This window comes from Aotus nancymaae, unplaced genomic scaffold, assembly GCF_030222135.1.
Source record: "Aotus nancymaae isolate 86718 unplaced genomic scaffold, 86718_ANA_hifiasm-v0.15.2.pri h1tg000059l, whole genome shotgun sequence".
In the NCBI taxonomy this organism is placed as follows: Eukaryota; Metazoa; Chordata; class Mammalia; order Primates; family Aotidae; genus Aotus; species Aotus nancymaae.
In genome coordinates this window covers 59,300,153-59,323,048 of record NW_026988473.1, presented here as the reverse complement: position 1 = coordinate 59,323,048, position 22,896 = coordinate 59,300,153, and the positions used below count along the sequence as shown (strand labels likewise).

The window sequence follows — 22,896 nt, the reverse complement described above, 5'->3', positions numbered from 1 at the left end:
TCAGAACTGCGTTTTCCAGGCTTCTCATGGACTCTGAGTTACCTGAGATCCTTCCAGTAAAGTTCTATGCTGCTTATTTTGGCCAGTTTCTTCTTTTGCTTGCAGATACAATGCCTCATTTGCTGTGGACAGGTGGGGGTCTTTCCTAAAATCCTGTTGTGGTGAAGTGATCCTGAGAGGGCAGGCCTGCTCTTTCTAAAACGGCTTCTGAAAAAATCATGCATTAAGCTGCCAGTATTGTCATACTTAAGGTAATAGCATCTGGGAAAAGATAAAAATACACACACACTCAGTTGTGTATCCACAGACTGTACCTCTATAATACACAAGAAATACAGTGGAGGATGCCTCTGCAGAGGTGAGCTCTGCAGTGGGAGAGGGGCTCATTTTTCTTTTCTATACACTTGAATTTTTACCATATTTATGAACAGACTAACTTGTTTTTAAAAGGTATCATTTGGAACACATGTAATTTTCACAAGTTAAAATAAAAACAGGATGGGCATGGTGGGTCATGGTTGTAATCCCAACACTTTGGGAGGCCAAGGTGGGTGGATCATTTGAGGCCAGGAGTTCAAGACCAGCCTGAGCAACATGGTGAGACCCCATCTCTACCAAAAAATAACAAAAATTAGCTGGGTATGGTGGTGTGTGCCTGCAGTCCCAGCTTCTTGAGGCTGAGGCGCAACAATCACTTGCCTGGCAGGCAGAGGCGGCAATGAGCTGAGACTGAGCCACTGCACCCGAAGATGAGCCACAGACCAAGACTCTGTCTCAGATAAAAAAAATCACAGTGGCTCACGCCTGTAATTCTAGCACTTTGGGAGGCCGAGGCAGGCAGATCATAAGGTCAGGAGTTTGAGACCAGCCTGGCCAACATAGTGAAACCCTGTCTCTACTAAAAATACAGAAACTAGCTGGGTGGGGTGGTGGGTGCCTGTAGTCCCAGCTACTTGGGAGGCTGAGGCAGAAGAATCACCTCAGATTTTGTATCTGAAGCCCTTACAGAAAGAAAACGACTCGAGCTTTCCTGTGATCCCTGGCCCTCAGCCTTGGCTGCTTTGGCCTGAGCCGCCTCCTCTCCTTCAGAGAACATCCAGTTACTTTGGGATCACTGGTCGGGTGGAGGATAGGAGAGCTGGCAGGTGTGGTGGGGTGGTGGCAGGAGTCCCTGAGGGCAGTATGTACCCCCATCTGCATATTCAATGCCTCTTCTTGCCCGCCTCTCCCAAACCCTATTTAGTGTTGGAAAGGAACAGAGAGGTAGTGATAGCCTTGGCTTGAATTACGTTCAGGAGAGCTACAAGTAAGCAAATCTCTCCTTATTCATCAAGGCCCAACCGTGGAAGTAGGAAAGATGGAGCTACAGAGGACTGATCCAGCCAGGAAAGGCAATAGGGTCCATGAGAAGAGCCAAGCTAGCACCACAATCCTCCTTAAAGGCCTATCTCCAAATACAGTTGTGTTGGAGTTTAGGGCTTCAACATAAGAATTTTGGGGGGCACAAATCTGACCATAACAGCAAAGGCCAGATCAGGGAAGGCTTCACAAAGGCAAATTTCCACTAAGTTCTACTGGAATCAGTCACAAGGGTGCAAGCAGTGTAAACAGCAAGGTACAAAAGCACAGAGGGACAGGCGAGTCCTTGTTTGGCCTTTCCTTCAGGGCTGCTGTAGATGGGCTTCACCTGGGTATTTAACTGTAAGCCTTTGCAGTCCTGAGGGTGGGGCCATGACCACTACTGCAGCAGGATTCCATCCACTTGCACACATGAGGCTGAATGGTTGTCCCTACAGGACACTGACAACGTCAGACTGCTTCACCAAGAGCCACAAGGCCTTTATGAATTACCTCAGGGGTCTTCCCACCTTCTCTAACAGCAGCTAAGTTTAGGGACTCACTTAACTCCTCTACAGAACAGCACTCCTATGGCCCAGCCCTAGCTGCAAGAGTAATGCCATTTGGTCAACAAGAAGCATTTTCAACTCTCCCTCCCCACTTAGGACATCCTAAGTTTTGTTTGTTTTTTGAGGCACTCTCTCTCTGTCCCCCAGGCTGGAGTGCAGTGGCATGATCTTGGCTCACTGCAACCTCCACCTCCCTAGTTCAAGCAACTCTCCTGTCTCAGCCTTCTTTCCTTCACCTGGCCAAGACATATTAAATATTAAAAATACTTGCTAGTACTTTTTATTATACTGTCTAGGGAGGTAATTACTTTGAAAAACAAGGTAAATGCCAGACACAGTGGGTCATGTCTGTACTCCCAGCACTTTGGGAGGCCGATGCAGAGGGATCACTTGAGGTCAGGAGTTCAAGACCAGCCTGGCCAACATGGTGAAACCCCGTCTCTACTAAAAATACAAAAATTAGCCAGGTGTGGTGGCGGGTACCTGTAATCCCAGCTACTCAGGAGGCTGAGGCAGAATTACTTTGAATCTGGGAAACTGAGGTTGCAGTGAGCCAAGATCAGGCCACTGCACTCCAGCATGGGTGACAGAACAAGACTGTCAAAAAGAAATTTTAAAAAACCCTCCCACTTCAGCCTCCTAAAGATTACAGGCCTGAACCAATGCACCTGGCCTCCCATACTTTCTTAGCTACAAGGGAGGGGGCAAATCTGGGGGTCTTTTTTTTTTTTCTTGAGACAGGGTCTGTCACCCAGGTTGCGCTGGAGTATGATGACGCTATTATGGCTCACTGCAACCTCCACCTCCCGAGATCAAGCCATCCTCCCACTTCAGCCCCCACATCTGGCAAATTTTTAAAATTTCTTGGTGGAGACAGGGTTTCACCACGCTGTCCAGGCTGGCTTGGAACTTCTGGGCTTAAGCAATCCACCTGCCTTGGCCTCCCAAAGTGCTGGGATTTCAGGTGTGAGCCACCACAGCTGGACACATGTTGGCATTTTTAAATGTTCACATAGGGATGTTCACGTTGATAATTCAATAATGTATACACTAATAATCTGCATATTTTGTCAAAATTAAGTTTATTTCTTCCTAAACTGTTACTCTTACTGCACATTTCCTTTGTTACAGCACCACCTAGTGGTAATTAACAGCACTACTTTCTCCCAATAATTCAGTATCTATACACTAATCTGCTTACTTTTCTGTCACAATTCACTACCTTTATTTCTTTCTCCTTAAGCTGTTACTCTTACTGCACATTTCCTTTGTTACAGCAACACCTAGTGGGAATTAACAGCACTACTTTATCCCACTGGCTGAAGTTCCAATTTTAAGTGGACTGAAGAAAACGCATGAGGAATTTAAAAGATAACCTAATCTAATATATAGCACATGATAGTCTTAACCTGTTCCCAGCACTCAATCTGAGGATGATCAGATGCTGGGTACAGTGATTCACACCCTCTGGAAGGCCCAGGTGGGGAGGATCACTTGAGGTCAGGAGCTCGAGACCAGCCTGATAAACATGAGAAACCCTGTCTCTACTAAAAACACAAAAATTAGCTGGGCATAATGGTAGGCGCCTGTAATCCCAGCTAGTCAGGAGGCCGAGGCTGGAGAATCACTTAAATCCAGGAGGCGGAAGTTGCAGTGTGCTGATAGCACCACCACACTCAAGCCTGGGGGACAAGACCAAAACCCCACCCCACCCCCCCAAAAAAAAGACAGGACTCCGTATAAACATCAAAGGTGTTTTCAAAAAGGTAGGGGAGGGGCAACACATCTGCAAGATTAAGTTCTGGAGACAGCTGTACAATGGGAATATACAGCAGTCTTCCTGCAGTACCAATGATTGGTACCAGGACCCTCTTCAAATACCAAAATTCCCAGATGCTCAAATTCCTATACAATATGGTACAGTATTTATATCTAAGGTAACCTAGGCACATCCACTCGATTACTTTTAATACCTCATGTACATACCTCATGTACATGCTATATAGACAGCGGTTACACTGCAGTGTACAGTAAGTGACAAATGACAATAAGAAAAATAAGTCTACATGTTCAGTACAGACACGACCATCCTTTTTGATTACTTTTGATCCAAAGTTGGTTGAATCCACAGATGCAAAACCTTTGGACAGAGGGCTGACTCTAATTATGACTATATCAGTGTACACTTAAATGATTAAGATGACCAATTTATGAGTTAAAAAGGGAGGGGGGCAGACACTTTGGGTCGGTGTGTTTCCTACAGTGTGCGTATCTCAAATATTAAGCCCTTACCGCGTGCTGATCAATACAAATACCATGTGCAGCTCAGTCTAATTGAGAAGACAACCAAATAATCACAGCACCTGCTAAACCATCTATGGATCCAGGGTTATCTCACCAGCCAGGCTGCATCACCAGGAAGCAGCCATTCAGTTTGGCCTGCAGGCCGTAACAGCTGTCCCTGGAAGTCCCCTCTGTGATCAACCAGAATCCGATTTATCACCAGTCTCATGATTTTCAAGCCAACCTCTCCCTCACTGGTTTTTCCTGAGTAAATAGTGCCCAATTTCTTGTAAAATACATACTGGTAGAAAATACTTCAAAACACTGACAGATAAAATCAGAGATAATTTAAGTGTTCTTTACAGTTCTCCAAAACATAATGGTCTAGAGAACACAACTTAGGAATGTGGATTCTAATGATAGCTTTTTACTGCTTAGGCAAATTTACTTTTGATCCTTAAATATGGTGGCACAAGCAAATTTCCTTTACACTTTATAGAGGTTGATTAAATGAATACGTATGTAAAGAACACTTAGAACACAGCATGACACCAAACATAATGGCCATTTATACTCACTTTGTATGTGCAACGTGGATCACTTTACACACAGGAAAAACTCAATATATCCCTCTTCTAAACATACAATCCTGAACTACAGGACAACGAATCAAGGTGCTGCCTCGCTTGCCATCAGCCTTCGCTATCACACAAAGATACTTCTCTAGTTAGCTCTGCTTGGGTCTTACTGTTCTGGCCCTTGCAAATACCACAAGTATGGTTAAAACCAAGAAGATATGTAATATTCCACAGGTCAACATGCCCCTCAGTCTGAATACTTAACAGTCTAGTCAGGCCTCATGTCTTTGTACAAGATTTTATTAAAAGTCGTTACAGAGCAACATCCAGATTCCAGAATGCAGCTGCCAAGGAGACCCTGAAACCAAATAAACCACAAAATTAAGAAACTTTACCGGAGTTATTAAGCTTTCATTTACCAAATGGATACACACTCCTACTTAGCAACACTAACAAAAAATACATACATAAGGGTTTGTCCTTTTTCACATAAAAAAATTACAAGGCTCCTAGAAACACAAAATACAAAACACCTAGAAGCCAGGCACGGTGGCTCACGCCTGTAATCCTAGCACTTTGGGAGGCCGAGGTGGGTGGATCACCTGAGGTCAGGGGTTCAAGACCAGCCTGGCCAACATGGTGAAACCCCATCTTTAAAAAAAAAAAAAAAAAAATATATATATATATAAAACACCTAGAAACAAAAAAAACCCCAAATGTTGACCATAGGAGGCTTGTTTTACAGGCGCTGCTAAAGGACAGAATAGCCAATTACTAGCAAAAGTATCTAGAAAATCTTGAGCAACCAGGCACGGTGGCTCACGCCTATAATCCCAACACTTTGGGAGGTCGAGGCGGGTGGATCACCTGAGGTCAGGAGTTTGAGACTAGCCTGGCCAACATGGTGAAACCCTGTCTCTATTAAAAATACAAAAATTAGCCAGGAGCGGTGGCAGGTGCGTGTAATCCCAGCTACTTGGGAGGCTGAGACAAGAATTGCTTGAATCCAAGAAGCAGAGGTTGCCACTGCACTCCAGCCTGGGCGACAGGGCAAGATTGTGTCTCAAAAAAATAAAATAAAGTATTTGAGCAAATAAGGGAAGACTATTTCATACACAGGAGTAAAAGCAGGAACTTCTTTCTGAAATAAAGGCAAACACCTGTCCCAATGGAACTGAGTGTTAAAGAGACCCCAGGTTTCAACCTGTATTCTCCCACATCACCAAATGCTCACCAGAGTGTGGGATACAAGTATTAACAGAAAGACTAGGAAGGACCCTATTCTGCCCTAAGAGTCCCGTCCCTGCAGGCATACCTGTTATGCTGTGGGGACTGGCTGTGGCATGGCAGGCGGCTCTGGCTTCCCACCCTTCTGTTCTGAGATGGGGGTGGTAGGCAGTATCTCATCTTTGGGTTCCACGATGCTCACATGGTCAGGCAGGGGCTTCTTAGGGCCAATCTTACCAGTTGGGTCCCAGGGCAGCATGATCTTCACCTTGATGCCCAGCACACCTAGAAAACACCACAGTTGTTAGCACACAGCTGGGGTCTCACCGGCCCCCACCATACAAGACCAAAGAGAGCAAGCAGTTTACTCAAGCAACCCTGGGTCTGGTCCCTTCTCAGACAAATGCCTCTAAATCAATCAATGAATAGGACACTTCTGCAAAAGGAACCTGTGAACAGCACCACAGAACATGGCACTGACAAGGACCAAGAGCAGGACGTGACCTTTCTGACTCGTCATCGTGTCATCACTGAAGGGTACACAGGTGGCTAAAACAAGGACAAACCAACTCTTGGATCTAACAGGTATCAGCAATTCGATTCTTACAGATGAACGTGGCAATCAATATGCCAAGGAGTATGACCATGCCCAGCCATTTCCATGATAAACTCCCCAAATACTTAGATGTCTGTGGAAAACCAAATGTGTCCACAAATGCCCTTTGCCAAGCACTCTCAGCTGCTTACCCTGTCTGAGCAACACATGGCGCACAGCAGTGTCAACGTAGTAGTTAACAGGGTCTCCGCTGTGGATCATCAGGCCATCCACAAACTTCATGGATTTAGCCCTCTGTCCTCGGAGTTTCCCAGACACCACAACCTCGCAGCCTTTGGCCCCGCTCTCCATGATGAACCGCAGCACACCATAGCAAGCCCTTCAAAAGAACAGGAGAGATCCATTTGTGTTATTGTCAAAGACAGAATTGATCTAACAACGCCCACCAAGTTTAAAAAACAGAAGAAAAATTAGTTTTCAATGTTCCTTTAATAGAGAATAAATCTGACCAGAATCTGGCCCCAAAAATATTAATTCTCTTCCAGGCTTATCATACCTAATCTTAGGGTAATATTTATCAAGTACATCAAGCTCCTAACCAAGTACTTTCCAACCCTGGCTACCTATCAGAATCACCTCGGAAAGCTAAAATAAACAAAAGAAACCCTGATGTCTAGGCCCTATTCTAAGCCAATTAATTGGGCAAAGTCCAGGCTTATGTATTTTAAAATGCTCCCTGGATGATTCTCACATATAACCAAAACTGAGAACCACATTTTTACAAGTACCCACTTTGTGGGTACTTGTCTCATTCACTAGGAAAGCTAACCCACACAGGATCCTGGCTACCTTGCTATTAGAATACTGATAAAACATTTTAAAATATGCCCTACCCGCAACTCATTCGGTAGTTTACACTCTGCAAGATACTAACTGGAGAGGTAGCCACCTCCAGGCCCTTTCACATTATCTTACTTACTGTTCCACAACTGAGAGGTGGTATAATGGTCTCCCTTAGAAGATAGGAGATCCTAGGCTCAGAAGTTCATTAACTTGCTTCAATGTGTACAAAGCCCATGTGGGGGAGAGTTAAGACAGATTGCTGAGTCACACATCCAGTTTCCCATTTGGTGGGTCTGGGATTGACACAGATCTTCTGAGAACCACTGTTCTAAGCAACACAACTGGCACTGAAACCAGGTAAGCAGTCTTTTCTAGGTCCTTACCTAGAGCCTGGCCTACACCACCCATCCCTACCAGTTAACCTTCCTACAGCACAGCTTTCCTCTAGGCCAGACATTCCAATGCCTTTATATACAAACTGCACAAAGAACTTCCAATTGAAATCTTACCAGCAGACCCTCACATTACTACCTGCATGCAACTCAGAGGTTTTAAGTGTCTAGATTTTAAGCTCTCTCCCAGCAGGTCTTATCTCTTCACAGTACCATTTTAAGAGTGAACACACTAAGTAGATTTGAATGACCCCTACTGGCTTGTTCTAAGTTTCACGGTATCCCACAAGTACTAAGGCACTTCTACCTAGAGATACGTAACACACAACCAGTAATAGGCCTAGATTATTCCCCATTGCCCACCACCCACCACAGGGCTCTTTGTAAGGCATCCCTGAGAAGACCAACAGGAGTTGGTCCCCTCCTTGGACAGTTCTATTTGTGTTTAACTCCCAAAGCACCCATGACACTTCTCCATTACAATACTAAATATACCCTTTATGGTTCTTGCTGCTTTAGCAGTCTTGTTAGTCTGCCAGTTCAGTGAAGACATGGCTTAGTACCTTATTATAATCCTGGGAGATTAGCAGATGCTATCACTTTTTAACAGTTCATCTGCTAAATTAACATATGGCAGTCATATATTTTGATACACACAAAAGGTCAGGACCATTAGGTCTCAGGATACTTACCTGCGCACAGCAAGCCCTCCCAGGAGTTTGTAACGCAGAGACTCTGCCTGAGCAATTGCGCACAGACCTCTAGTGGCCACCTTTTCAGCATAAAGCTTTAAAGGAAGCAAGGGACATTGTGTTACCAGTCACCACTGTTTCCAACTGAAAGTTGAAAATTTGACATTTGTCATACAAGCATCACTTTCTACACAAGCTTGTCCAACCCATGGGCCACATGCAGCCCAGGACAGCTTTGAATGTGACCCAACACAAATTCAACATCATGATTTTTTGTGCTATCATTAGTGTGGCCCAAGACAATTCTTCCAATGTGGCCTAGGGAAGCCAAAAGATTGGACGCCACCACCACATACAGCATGTAATTTCAGTATCCCTCAATTCCTAAAGCACTTCTACCACCTACACACAGTGCAGGTTCCTTGCCCTCCCGCCCTGGCTCCTTTAGCCACACCAAGAACATCAATGCGGACAGTCAATCCATCATATGCCCAAGTTGAACATAAAATCCTTTAACCACCATCCGTTAGCAGAATAGGCTTACAGAGTTAAGCCCATTATTCATTAAGAGAATTTCAACAAAATTATACCAGTCCACTTGTAATGAACAAATAATTAAAGTCTCCAAATTGAAAGTTTTTAGAAGTATCATTCTGAAGAGCCATCATCTCTGATATGCCAGAATCACTCACCTCTACGCTGCCCTCTGGAAAGCCAAACCTCTTCTGAACTACAGCAGTCAGCTCCCGAATCCGCCGGCCCTTCTCACCAAGAACATTCTGTGTTCTGGGGGGAAAAGGTGACAATTCATGACTCTTACAATGCTAGATGTAACTTTAAATCTTGCATAAATGTGTGGTAGCAAAAATCTCTGCCACAAAGCATAAAATTTTTAACAAAAACAAAAGATAAATTTTTAAAATGCAGTTGCGATCCTACGCCTGGCCTTAAAATGCAGGTTTCAAGAAGCAGTTATATTCACTAAGCCCAGATTCATTGGTTGTTTGTACCTTAAGTTCACAGGGAATAAACCAACTTAGCATTTATAATAGATGATGGGCAGTCAAGAGAGTTTTACCTGGTGGCTAAGATAATGATTTCTGTCCTGGTTGGTGTAACTCGCACCTCAACTCCAGAGTAGCCATCTTCAGCCAGCTCCCGAGTAAGAAACTCATTCAGTTCAGCTTTGAAGATGCCATCAGCGACAAACTAACCCAAAGAAAGCAAAGTTCAAAATTAGGACATCGGTGTAGGTTCACTGTCATCTGAGCCAGTCTAGTCTTACTTGTCAATGCATTCCTCACCAAAACTAAATACCTCCAACTAATGATTCCAAACCCTTGTTCCAACAGGAGTGCAGCAACCCTTCTCAGACAAATGCCTCTAGGTCATCTTTAGGAAGTTACTTCAGCCAGGGCCCTTTAAACCGTGCCACAGAACGCAGCACAGAGTAGGCCACCTGGGCAAAGAGAACACCCCCAAGTCAGACTCGTCATCATCTCTTCATCGAAGGGTTTAAAACAGTTCCAGGTGCAAAACAAGAAATTGCTCTAAAATGGCCCATTTACACTTCACTCAGCACAGCAAAGACACTGTACTTATCACCGTGAAGGAATAGATAGTGGACTTAACATAGAAGCCGTCTCACTTGTAGACACAACCTGGACCGTCTAAAGAATCCCAGCCATGTTATCTGGCCTTACAGTACCTGTTGATTTAACTGTAAACAGAGCTGGCAAATCCTAACTCACAGAGTCGTGGACTTAATTTAACATCGAAGTGTTTATATACAAAATGACAAACCGTCTATTTTTAAAGCTAATGATTTTTACAGTTTTTTCTCGTGGAATGATAAGACGTTAAATCCGAGGCAGCTTCCTCCTGGGGTCCTCAGACGGAAGCAACTGTCAGTAACTCTTCAGCTGAGGTTTGGGGGCCAGCAGATTGCACCCAAACACGACCAGTAAGAAGGTAAGAAACCTTCCCCTTCCCAAACCACGGGGTAACACATGAGGGAAATGACACACGCCCTCATGTATTTACTAATTCCGTGGACCAAAAAATGCTCACAAACACCTTCTCCGGGACAGAAGAGGCGCCTGGTGCCCATCTCTCTGAGCTTCACTCGGAACCGGAAAAAAATGTCTCTCTCCCTTCCCCGGCCTCACAGTGCTCGCCTGGCTCGGGCCTCTCAATCAATCCACCTCGATCCGCGACCCGCGGGAACGCCAGGCAGCCTAAACCGCTTCCTAGGGCAGGGCACAGAGCCGCAGGCCTCGCGGTGGCACCTCGGGAAGCCCTTGACCCGCGTGGCGCCGTCATTTCCCAAGCACAGGCCCCTGAGACTCACCTTCCTCTTCTTAGAAATTTGCACGGCCATCTTGCCGCCGCGCTCCGCTGAAAGGAAAGGAAGTGGCTCGCGGGCGGAAATGAGTATAAAGGGCGCGAGCGACGACCAAAGGCTGCGCTACGTGGACGCCTGTGGGTGTTCATGGGAAATGTAGTGTTTACGTAGAAGGCGTCTGGGGAAAGAAGAGCGTTGGTATCTCCTGCAGGCAGGAACAAAAAAGGGGGTTCATCCACCAGGACTTCTAAACTGCAGGGGAACTTAGAGTTCAAATTCTCTTAGTTTAAAAACAAGCAATGTGAGGTGCAGAGGTGGAAATTACAGGTATAAGTTCACACAGCAACAGAGTTTAACTACCGTGGAACTCTGGCCCCTATGGGTCGACACTGTAATGAAAATCTGCTGAAAGCCCTCAGAGAAACTCATGTAAGACTCCTCTTTGGGAGGCCAAGGTAGGCGGATCACTTGAGGTCAGGAGTTCGAGACTAGCCTGGCGAACATGGTGAAACCCCGTCTCTACTAAAAATACAAAAATTAGTGTGGTGCCGGGCGCCTGTAATCCCAGTTACTCAGGAGACTGAGGTGGGAGAATTGCCTGCACCGGGGAGGCGGAGGTTGCAGTAGGCCGAGATCGCACCACTGCACTCCAGTCTGGGCGACAGAGTGAGACTCTGTCTCAAAACAACAACAACAAAAAAACCTCATGTCCCCCATTTCCTCCGTTCCAAATGATAATAATAAAACCTGATATTTACTAAGCATCCTAGGGACTGTGTTCCGTGTCCTTTTTGTTCTCATTTACCCCACATTACTTTCATCAAGTCCATTAGTTTGTAACAGAAGTCCCAGAGAGTGGCTCATGTGTGCATTTCTATCTTTCTCTCTTTCTTTCTCTCTCTCTCCTTTCTTTCTCTCTCTCCTCCCTTCCCTCCCCTCCCCTTCGTCTTTCTTTCTTTTCTCTCCTGTTGCCCAGGCTGGCGTGCAGTGGTACAATCTCGGCTCACTGCAACCTCCGCCTCCTGGGTTCAAGCAGTTCTGCCTCAGCCTCCCAAGTAGATGAGATTGCAGGCATACGCCACCATGCCCAGCTAATTTTTGTATTTTTAGTAGAGACGGGGTTTTACTATGTTGGCCAGGCTGATCTCGAACTCCTGACCTCAAGTGATCCACTCGCCTTGGCCTCCCAGAGTGCTGGGATTACAGGCATGAGCCACCATGCCCAGCCTTCTTTTTCAATTAAAAAAAATTCTGGCCAGGTGCAGTGGCTCAGGCCTGTAATCCCAGCACTTTGGAAGTCCAAGGCAGGTGGATTGCTTGAGGCCAGAAGTTTGAGACCAGCCTAGGCAACAGAACGAGACACCCTCATCTCTACAAAAAGTGAAAAAAGAAAATTAGCCAGGTGTGGTGGTGTGTGCCTGTAGTCCCAGCAACTCTGAAGGCTGGGGTGAGAGAATTGCTTGAGAACAGGAGGTGTAGGCTGCAGTGAGCCATGACTGAGCACTGCACTCAGCCCAGGCAACGCAGGGAGACTCGGTTTCAAAAAAAAATAAAAAATAAAAGTGCCTTCATTTTATTATGAAAATTTCCAAGCTTACAGAAAAGTTGAAAAACCTGTGCATCACCGAGCTGAGGGGGAATTGAGAACGATGCTACAATTAGTATTTTGCTGTTGCTTTATCACATATCCACTCATCCCTCTAGCCACCTACCAATATGTCTTTTGAGACATTTCAAAGTAAGTTGCAGGCATTGGTAAACTTTACCCCTAAATACTTCAATAACAGTTTTATTTTAAGTTTGAGTAGTTTTCTTTATTTAAAGAGAAAGGTATTTCTCTCTAAAACTATTTCAGGTGTTTTAAAGAATATAGAAAGATCAAGCAAAATAGTGAGCCCACATTTCTTCATGGGCAGTACTCTCCTTCCCTGTTATACTAAAAGAGGCTTTCCTTTTTTTTTTTGAGACGGAGTTTCGCTCTTGTTACCCAGGCTGGAGTGCAGTGGTGCGATCTCGGCTCACCTCAACCTCCGCCTCCTGGGTTCAAGCAATTCTCCTGCCTCAGCCTCCTGAGTAGCTGGGACTACAGGCTCGCGCCACCACGCCCAGCTAATTTTTGTATTTTGAGTAGAGACGGGGTTTCACCATGTTGACCAGGATGGTCTCGATCTCTTAACCTCGTGATCCACCCACCTCAGCCTCCCAAAGTGCTAGGATTATGGGCGTGCGCCACCGCGCCCGGCCAAAAAGAGGCTTTCCAATGTGCCACACTTCCTGGCAGCACCACTCAATTTTTTTCTGGTCCTAGAAGCCACTGGAGTGTTTAATAACTCCAGTACTAAAACAACTCTGATGTAAAGTGACCTGACCTATAGTCATGGAATTAACAGAGTTCTATAGGAGCTGAGCAGAGGAAGGGACCAGGGAAGATGGGACCAGGGAAGATGACAAAAAGTAGATGGGTGCAGTGACTCATGCCTGTAATCCCAGAACTTTGGGATGCTGAAACGGGTGAATCAGCTGAGGTCATGAGTTCAAGACCAGCCTGGCCAACATAGTGAAACCCTGTCTCTACTAAAAATACAAAAATTAGCCGGGCATGATGGTGCACACCTGTAATCCCAGGTGCTTGGGAGGCTGAGGCAGGAGAATTGCTTGAACCCAGTAGGTGGAGGTTGCAGTGAGCTGAGATCTCAGCCACTGCACTCTAGCCTGGGACAGAGCAAGACTCCGTCTCAAAAAGAAAAGAAAAGAAAAGAAGTAGATGAATCAAAGAACTAAAGAGATGGTAGCTGTGGATCTCATTTTTTTTTTTTTTTTTTTTTTTTAGATAGAGTCTTGTTCTGTTGCCAGGCTGGAATGCAGTGGCATGATCTTGGCTCACTGCAACCTTCACCTCCCATGTTCAAGCAATTCTCCTGCCTTGGCCTCCCGAGAAGCTGGGACTACAGGTGCCCACCACCACGCCCGGCTAATTTTTTGTATTTTAGCAGAGATGGGGTTTTCACCATGTTGGCCAGGATGGTCTCGATCTCCTAACCTCGTGATCTGCCCGCCTCGGCCTCCCAAAGTGCTGGGATTACAGGCGTGAGCCATCGTGTCTTGTCATTTTTTTTTTTCTTTTTGAAACAAAGTGTCCCTCTGTTGCCCAGGCTGGAGTGCAGTGGCGCAATCTCAGCTCACTGAAACCTCTGCCTCCCAGGTTCAAGTGATTCTCTTGCCTCAACATCCCAAGTAGCTGGGATTACAGGCACATTGCACCACTGGCTAATTTGGCTAATTTTTGTGTTTTTACTAGAGACGAGGTTTCACCATTGTTGGCCAGGCTGGTCTCGAACTCCTGATCTCAGGTGATCCACCCACCTTGGCCTCCCAAAGTGCTGGGATTACAGGTGTGAGCAGCTGCATCCATCAGATGCCCTAGTTTCTGACTTCAGTCGTATATGCTTGGTGACAACCCTCACCAAGATGAGGAACCTAGGAATAGGTTGTTTTTCTCCCCACCCCCCTCCATCTGTTCTCTCTCTCTGCTCCTTGGTCTGTATATAGAGTGGTGCCAAGTTGTTGAAAACGTGAGCCTGGTGAATCCGCCTGCCTGACTTCCTGTGTCTTCACTAGAGATGTGGGCACTGATGGAGAGCACCCGACCTTGCATGCTGGGATCAGAGTAAAGTCACAGTGGGCTCCTAGTCCCTCTATTTCCTCATTCCCATATGCCTCACGTTCTCCCACAGTCCCTATAATAACCGTTGGCAAAGCTTGAACCCCAGAACGTCCTCCTCACTTTCAGCAGTCAACCTCCCTCCTAACGCCTTGCCCCCCCAGCAGATTGTACAGTCAGGAACTGCCTTCCGCCCATCCTGTGCGTCCTTGGCTGTCCTTTTCTCCTTCCCTCCCGGTTTAGGAAAGAGACCCTCTTTCTTCCCAAGGCCAACCTTCCCATTGTGTTCTGGTCCCAGTGTAGTTCTGTTTCCTTGAGACCTTGCTCTAGCAATCATTCTCCCCCTTGCGTGTGCTAATCTTGCTTCATACTGGCTCCTTCCCTTCCCTGCTGCCCGCATGTTAAATACTCCACTTCTTCAGGGTTGCGCCTCCTCTCATTGCTTCGACAGCGTTGTGGGCATCCCCTCCTGTAACACTCATCTCACCAAGTTGGAATGGTCCGTGTGTTTTCTCAGTAGGCTGTAAGCTATGTAAAAGCCTGGACTGCACCTGTTTTATTCATTCTATTCAGAGCTTGGATCTGGACAGGCTCAGGCCCAGTGTCAGTCAAAGTTTGAAGAGCAAACAAATCAATGCATGGATTCTGGTTTTTAGATAGTTCCCCGTAGCTTGGAACTAATAGAATTTGCCTGCACATGCTGTATCTTATCTGGGATGTTCAGAAAACCAAATTCTGGAGGCTGAAAGCTGAGGATCAGACAGTGGCAAGTTCTCTGAGGTAAACGGCACCTCTTAATGATGTGGTAGGTCATCCGCTGCCCTTCCTTCCCCAGCGATGCCAGGAGGCTGCCTGCCTGAGTGTCACTCCCCGGTCCCAGGAGAAAGTCCATGATGAAGGAAGCCTTTGTCTTCATCATACTGCCCCTCCTTTGTCTAAGACTATTCTAAGCAAAAGGCAACATAGTACTCAAAATAATGCCATTAAAACAATAGTAGTCGCCGTACACTGAATCGCAGTTCAGAGCAGGACAGTGAGAGTGTCTTAATCTCTCCCTGGATATCCAAAATGAAAGCAAGGCTTTATGTGTTTAGCCCACAGAGTCACAGAATTGTCCCTGGGATTGTGAAGAGGGAACACTGTATGTCTAAGAAACATATGGGTTTGTGGCCACACTTGGGCCATCCCTGGACCCTGTGAGCACCAGAAAGGTATTTTTCTGAAATTTCTGAAAACCAAAGGTGAGATTTGCCCTGGTTGAATGAATACAGCCTACAGTTTCTGGGAACAGTTTGAAAACAGTAGAACGTCATAGAAAGCATTGAATTTACTTGAATCCAAAGCCTGGGCACAGTGACTCTCACCTGTAATCCCAGCACTTTGGGAGGCAGAGGCAGGTGGATCACTAGAGGCCAGGAGTATGAGACTAGTCTGGCCAACATGATAAGACCTCCCTGCCATCTTTACTAAAAATACAAAAATTAGCTGGGCATGGTGGTGCACCTGTAGACCCAGCTACTCGGGAGGCTGAGGCACAAGACGCGCTTGAGCCCAGGAGGCAGAGGTTGCAGTGAGCTGAGATTTTGCCACTGCACTCCAGCCTGAGCAACAAGAGCTAGACTCCATTTCAGAAAAAAGAAGGAAAAACTTACCTAAATCCACCTCGACGAGCTTGGCAAAGAAAGAGAGAGAACTGAAGCCATGGGGATGAGGGTTGGTGTGCCTGCTTCGCAGTTCCAGAGTGAGCGGCTCAGAGGAAGGTAAGAAGACAGAGGAATTTTCTGTGTTCACAGAGAGGGGGTACATGGGCTTCCACTGGGGCACCTGTTAAGGGATCGCTGTTCTAGGGTAATGGGGACCATATTCAGTTATCATTTACTTTAGGTCTGACACTCCCAGAGAGACACAATGATGTCATCATATTCTCAGTGATTTGATTAAAATTGATTGGTGACTCACTTTGGGCCTCAAATTGAGTCTCTGCATATTCATAGAAGAATGCTGTCAAATATATTTGAAAAGTTTTTTTTTTTACTGCTTTTGTATCATTTTTAAAAGACTCACACTTCTGAATACCCCTACTTAAAATAAAAATAAGATTCAGTGTATGGAAGGGTGTGATGAGACAAGCATCCTCACTCTGTAGGTGAGGTGTGAATTGGTACTTCCTTTTTGGAGGGCAGCTTGGCGGTATCCACTAAAATTAAAGATGTAGATTTCCTTTGGCCCAGAAAATATATTTCTTTTTATCTACTTCAGAAAACACTCACACAATGTACATGGGGTGATTACAAGAATGCTTATTAGAACATTATTAGTAATAATGAAAAATAAATTATAAACAACCAAAAAGCCCTGCAGTAGGAAAATTGTTATGGAATATTATGTAATGTAATACCTAAAAAAAAAAAAAGTAGATCTATGTACTTGCATGAAAAAACACCAAGTAGGGCCGGGGCGGTGGCTCATGCCTGTAATCCCAGCACTTTGGGAGGCTGAGGCGGGCGGATCATAAGGTCAGGAGTTCGAGACCAGCCTGGCCAACATGGTGAAACCCCGTCTCCACTAAAAATACAAAAAATTAGCTGAGCATGGTGGCGGATACCTGTAATCCCAGCTACTCAGGAGGCTGAGGCAGGAGAATCACTTGAACCCGGTAGGGGGAGGTTGCAGTGAGCCCAGATCATACCATTGCACTCTAGCCTGGGCGACAGAGCAAGACTCCTTCTCAAAAAAACCAAAAAAGCAAAAAATAAACAAACAAAAAACATACCTATGCATATAAATGCATGGAAGGATTTATACTCAACTGATAGAGAACTAAGGTTACCTCTGAGGAATGCAGCAGTATTAGGGGAGGTTAAGGAGCAATTCATGCCTTGACTTTTCTTAAAATATGTTGGCTGAGTGTGGTGGCTCACACCTGTAATCCTTGCAATTTGGGATGTTGAGACGGGCAGATTGCTTGAGCTCAGAAGTTCTAGATGGGCCTGGGCAACATGGTGACACTCCATCTCTACAAAAAGATACAAAAATTAGCCGGGCACGTGGGTCTGTAGTCCCAGCTACTCCAGAGGCTCAGGTGGGAGGATGGCTTGAACCTGGGAGGCAGAGGTTGCAGTGAGCCCAGATTGCCCCTCTGTACTCCAGCCTGGGTGACAGAGTGAGACTCTGTCTCAAAAAACAAAAAAGAAAAGAAGCCAGGCGCAGTGGCTCATTCCTGTAATCCTAGCACTTTGGGAGGCCAAGGTGGGTGGATTACCTGAGGTCAGGAGTTCAAGACCAGCCTGGCCATCACAGTGAAACCCCATCTTTAAAAAAAAAAATGGGGGGGCCAGGCGCGGTGGCTCACGCCTGTAATCCCAGCACTTTGGGAGGCCGAGGCGGGTGGATCATGAGGTCAAAAGATCGAGACCATCCTGGTCAACATGGTGAAACCCCGTCTCTATTAAAAATACAAAAAATTAGCTAGGCATGGTGGCGCGTGCCGGTAATCCCAGCTACTCATGAGGCTGAGGCAGGAGGATTGCCTGAACCCAGGAGGCGGAGGTTGCGGTGAGCCAAGATCGCGCCATTGCACTCCAGCCTGGGTAACAAGAGCTAAACTCCGTCTCAAAAAAAAAAAAAGAAAGAAAGAAAGAAAAAGAAAAGAAGAAGATATATTCATGTATCTCTTGTGAACTGAAAACAAATAAAAAAGAAAAAAAAGTAAGGAGACAAGAACATATATGAATTTCTGATTACATGGCCACTTGTGTAACAATGCGATGTCTTTGCCAACACCAAATGGCATCATCCTTTTTTCTGAAAACCCAGAGTCTCTCTTTTTGTAATTTTTTTTTTTTTTTTGAGATGGAGTCTTGCTCTGTTATCTGTCGCCCAGGCTGGAGTGCAGTGGCGTGATCTCAGCTTACTGCAACCTACACCTCCTGGGTTCAAACGATTCTCCCGCCTCAGCCTCCCAAGTAGCTGGGACTACAGGCATGCACCACCACGCTTGGCTAATTTTTCTATTTTTAGTACAGACCGGTTTCACCATATTGGCCAGGATGATCTCAATCTCTCGACCTTATGATCCACCTGCCTTGGCTTCCCAAAGTACTGGGATTACAGGTGTGGGCCACGGCACCCAGCCCCAATTTTTGTTTTTTTAATTTTTCTTTTCAGCTACAACGTGTTCCATGATAGAAAACTCAGAGTCTCAGGGCCCAGCGTGGTGGCTCACGCCTGTAATCCCAGAACTTTGGGAGGCTGAGGTGGGTGGATCACCAGAGGTCACGAATTTGAGGCCAGGCTGGCCAACATGGTGAAACCCCGTCTCTTCTAAAAATACAAAAATCAGTTGGATGTTCAGGCCTGTAATCCCAGCACTTTGGGAGGCCAAGGCAGGCGAATCACCTGAGGTCAGGAGTTCGAGACCAGCCTGGTTAACATGGTGAAACCCCATCTCTGCTAAAAATACAAAAAAAAATTAGCCAGTGCCAGGCTAATTAGCATGGTGGCAGGCACCTGTAATCCCAGCTAAAAAAATTAGCATGGTGGCAGCCACCCGTAATACCAGCTACTCGGGAGGCTAAGGCAGGAGAAGCATTTGTACCTGGGAGGCCAATGTTGCAGTGGGTGGAGGCTGCAGTGAGCCGAGATTACTCCAGCCTGGGCAAAAAGAGCAAAACTCCATTTCAAGAAAAAAGAAAAAGAAAGAAAAGAAAAGAAAACTCAGAGTCTTTTAATTGGACTATAAATTTGTCTGACTTAAACCGTAGCCACTGGCCTCATGGGGCTTTTGAGCACTTAAAAATGGCTAGTCCAGATGGAAAAGAGCTGTAAGTATAAAATACACATCAGATTTGGAAATATAAAAAACAGTATAATGTCTCATTAATATTTTTACATTGATTACATGTTGAAACAATAAAACTTTAGATATATTGGGTTAAATAAAATGTTATTACAATTAAGCTTGTCCGTTTCTTTTTGCTTTTTGCTACTGGAACATTTAGAATCACAAGCATGCCTCAGAGATATTGCAGGTTGGTTCCAGACATATCACAACAAAGTGAGTCACATGAATTTTCATTTGCTTCCCAGTGGATATCAAAGTTATATTTACACTATAGTGCATGTAAAAGTTATATTGCACTATTGCATACTTAGCTGTGGTCTATTAAGTGTACAATAGCCTTACGTCTAAAACCACAATGTACGTATCTTAATTAAAAATACTTTATTGATTAAAAATGCTAATGATCCTCTGAGCCTTTAATGAGTCATAATCTTTTTGCTGGTGGAGGGTCTTGCCTTAATGTTGATGGCTGCTGACTGATCAGGGTGGTGGCTGCTAAAGGCTGGGGTGACTGTGTCAATTTCTTTTTCTTTTTTTAGAGACAGTTGATGGCAAACTCAGAGTTAAGTTTCATAGTCAGGTGAGTTCCTGGGACCCCACCCTGAACTAGAAGATCAGCTTTATAAGGATGGAAGAGGCAGATTAGGGGGGTTCAGGATTGTTCGGGGAGGCCTGGAGCCCTAGCTAGGGAAATGAGACACCACAGCGCCCTGCCCACAGACACATGTTCTTTCTCTTCTATAAACTGAGGTCCAAATGGTTTAGTAAATGAGGAGAGGTGGACTCAGTGAGAGCAACCACTTAACCTTGTTCAGGCTTTCCTGAGCAAACTGGCTGTGTGGCCACTGGATCCACACAGTGGGCTGGGTTGTGGATTTAAATTGCTGCCTTGGGGGCTATTCAAAACATGCCCCCTCCCTGCTGCACCCAAATTTTCTTTCTTTCTTTCCCTTCCTTCCTTCTTTTCTTTCTTTCTTTCTTTCTTTCTTTCTTTCTTTCTTTCTTTCTTTCTTTCTTTCTTTCTTTCTTTCCTTTCTTTCTTGACAGGGTTTCACTATGTTGCCCAGGCTGCTCTTGAACTCTTGGCCTCATGCCATCCTCACACTTCAGTCTCTCAAATAGTTGTGATTACAGGTGTGGCCACTACCCCAGCTGTATTGAAAATACTTTTCAGATTGAATGATATTTTGGAGAAACTCTAGGTTTTTTCATGTAGCAAAGCATTACCAAGCACCTCTTCAGTGTGGCATATGTTTGAACCCGACAGCCTGGTCTCACATTCCTGGTCTGGGTTTTTTTTTTTTTTTTTTTCTTTTTTTTTTCTGAGACAGTCTCAGTCTCTCCCCTAGGCTGGAGTGCAGTAGTGCGATCTCAGCTCACTGCAACCTCCACCTCCCAGGTTCAAGCAATTCTCCTGCCTCAGCCTCCTGAATAGTGAGGATTACAGGCATGTACCACCATGCCTGGCTAATTTTTGTATTTTTAGTAGATTTGGGGTTTCACCATATTGGCCAGGCTGGTCTCGATCTCTTGATCTTGTGATCCGCCCTCCTTGGCCTCCCAAAGTGCTGTGATTACAGGCATGAGCCACTGCACCCAGCCTGGTCTGGGTTTTTATAGTTACTTGCTGGGTGACCTCAGGTGCGTTATCTCTGCATCAGTTTCCTCCTCTGTAAAATGGGATGAAAATAACAGTAAACCCACCCCCTAGAATAGTTGTCAGAGTAAATGAATTAGTACAGGCAAAATTCTTAGCACATAGTAAAGCACCTTTGATGCAATGTATTCAATCGGCATTATTGCTTGGAACCAGAGCCTATGCCAGGTCCTGGGGTCACTAAGAATCTGACTCAGCTCCTGCCTTCCAGGAGTCCAAGCTAGGAGTAGGGATACAGATAAATGAGTGTGACAGGCATCATAAGGGTCATTATAGGGAAAATGAGAAGGCATTGAGAAAGGCAGGGTGTTGGAAAAGGTGTCACAGAGTTCCAGTTCTTCAGTGGAGGCTCAGGTATTTACCAGAGTAGGACACACCAGGCAGCATAAATGAGTTGAACCCTTTGGGAGCAAGAGAACACCCCTGAATTATGAAAATGGTTTTACGATTTAAACAATAAAATGCTTTCAGTTAAAAATGTTGAAAAGAATAAAGAAGGAAATAAAAATGATCCAGGAAAGGCTGGAGGTGGTGACTCATGCCAGTAATCCCAGCACTTTGGGAGGCTAAGGCAGGCAGAACAAGAGTTCGAGACCTCAAGAGTTCGAGACCAGCCTGGCCAACAAGGCGAAAGGCTCTCTCTACTAAAAATACAAAAATTAGCTGAGCGTGGTGGTATGTGCCTGTAATCCCAGCTACTCAGGAGGCTAAGGCAGGAGAATCACTTTAACCCGGCAAGCAGAGGTTGCAGCCAGCTGAGATCACACCACTGCACTCCAGCCTGGGCGACAGAGCGAGACTCCATCTCAAAAAAAAAAGCCCCAGGAAAATAAAAATGGCACTGTTCTAGTAAGGCATGTAAGCTCCAGGGACACAAGTTTCTAACTGTCTCCCTAGGTGTCGCTATCCACTGTGAGAAGTCAGTGTGCACCTGCAATATCACTGGAATGGGGGAGCCACAATACGCCAGGCAGTGAGGGATGCTGGCGCCATACCTGGAGGGTGGAAAGGGAGTGGGCAGCTCAGGTGGAGGTGGACAGTGGGGAAACTGGAAGCCAGCTCAGTCTGTTTCCTACCTTAGTACTGCCACTTACTAGCTTTGTGATCTCAGGCAAGTCACTTAACCTTTCTAAGATTCTTCATTCACAATGTGGAGAAATTATCATTAATTTAATAGATTTTCTATGATTGAATTAAATAGTATCTGTAAAGCATTTAGCTTACTGCTTAGCACATGTTAAATCCCTGTTAGGTGGAATGGGTTATCACTGCTTTTAATGCAGACAGACAATTTGGCATTTAGGTTTACATTCATCTTCAGTGTTTTGGGTTAGTGAGTCAGTTTCGACAAAGTCCTACCCAACACGAACATGTGGCTCACATCTCTGCTCTTAGCAGACAACCACAAGACACCAGTGCCTTTCATTGTCACACGTACCAGGCACTATTCCATTACACGCAAAAGGACCACACTACCACAGCGTAGAGGACAGAGAAAGCTTCTTCAAAGGAAAATCGTGAGAAGAAGTCAGCCAGAGATCAGACTGCTGGAACAGAAAGGCCAAGGATGTCCCAACCCCATCCAGCTTCATGCAGGGACATGGGATCAGCATCTAGAGAGCTGGGGCTGAAGGGCAGCTGCAACAAGGGCCTTCCTAGGGCCAATAAGGGCCAGGAGCGGAAGGGCACTTTCAGTGGCCAGCCAGGTAAGGAAGACCAGCTGGACCCTTCTTGGAGGGCTGTTACTGAGCCCAGGTTGAAGACAGGGAACACACTTGGAATACCCAGAGATGGTAAGTTTATCCAGTTTAATTTCATTTTCATTTTTTTCTTCATTATCAATTCCGTCTCTGCTATCATTTAATTTTAGAAGGTTTAAAATGCCACCCTTCACCAACTGGCTCTCCCAAAGC

General features: G+C 45.5%; 1 protein-coding gene and 2 non-coding genes across 3 annotated transcripts; all 3 read right to left on the bottom strand.

Annotated features, from left to right (window-relative positions):
• Positions 1-5,052: 5,052 nt before the first annotated feature.
• Positions 5,053-10,895, bottom strand: RPS3 (ribosomal protein S3). The gene is made up of 7 exons (XM_021671808.2): positions 10,829-10,895; positions 9,557-9,687; positions 9,171-9,264; positions 8,479-8,573; positions 6,743-6,930; positions 6,084-6,280; positions 5,053-5,126 (listed from the first exon to the last, which is right to left on the bottom strand). Exons 1-6 carry the CDS (start codon positions 10,856-10,858, stop codon positions 6,087-6,089), a joined length of 732 nt encoding a protein of 243 aa, XP_021527483.1. The 5' UTR covers positions 10,859-10,895; the 3' UTR covers positions 5,053-5,126; positions 6,084-6,086.
• LOC135270296 (small nucleolar RNA SNORD15) lies at positions 6,386-6,531 on the bottom strand. The gene has a single exon (XR_010338456.1). It is a non-coding gene; the product is annotated as a small nucleolar RNA SNORD15 (small nucleolar RNA).
• On the bottom strand, positions 9,843-9,990 carry LOC135270297 (small nucleolar RNA SNORD15). Its single transcript, XR_010338457.1, has one exon. It is a non-coding gene; the product is annotated as a small nucleolar RNA SNORD15 (small nucleolar RNA).
• Positions 10,896-22,896: the final 12,001 nt, after the last annotated feature.

Excerpts from the sequence above, each read along its gene's own strand:
- RPS3 (XM_021671808.2), bottom strand. The coding sequence starts at position 10,858 with ATGGCCGTGCAAATTTCTAAGAAGAGGAAG. Across the intron at positions 9,688-10,828 it reads AAATTTCTAAGAAGAGGAAG|TTTGTCGCTGATGGCATCTT; the intron begins GTGAGTCTCAGG and ends TCTTTGGGTTAG. Across the intron at positions 6,281-6,742 it reads CCATGTGTTGCTCAGACAGG|GTGTGCTGGGCATCAAGGTG; the intron begins GTAAGCAGCTGA and ends GGTGTTTTCTAG.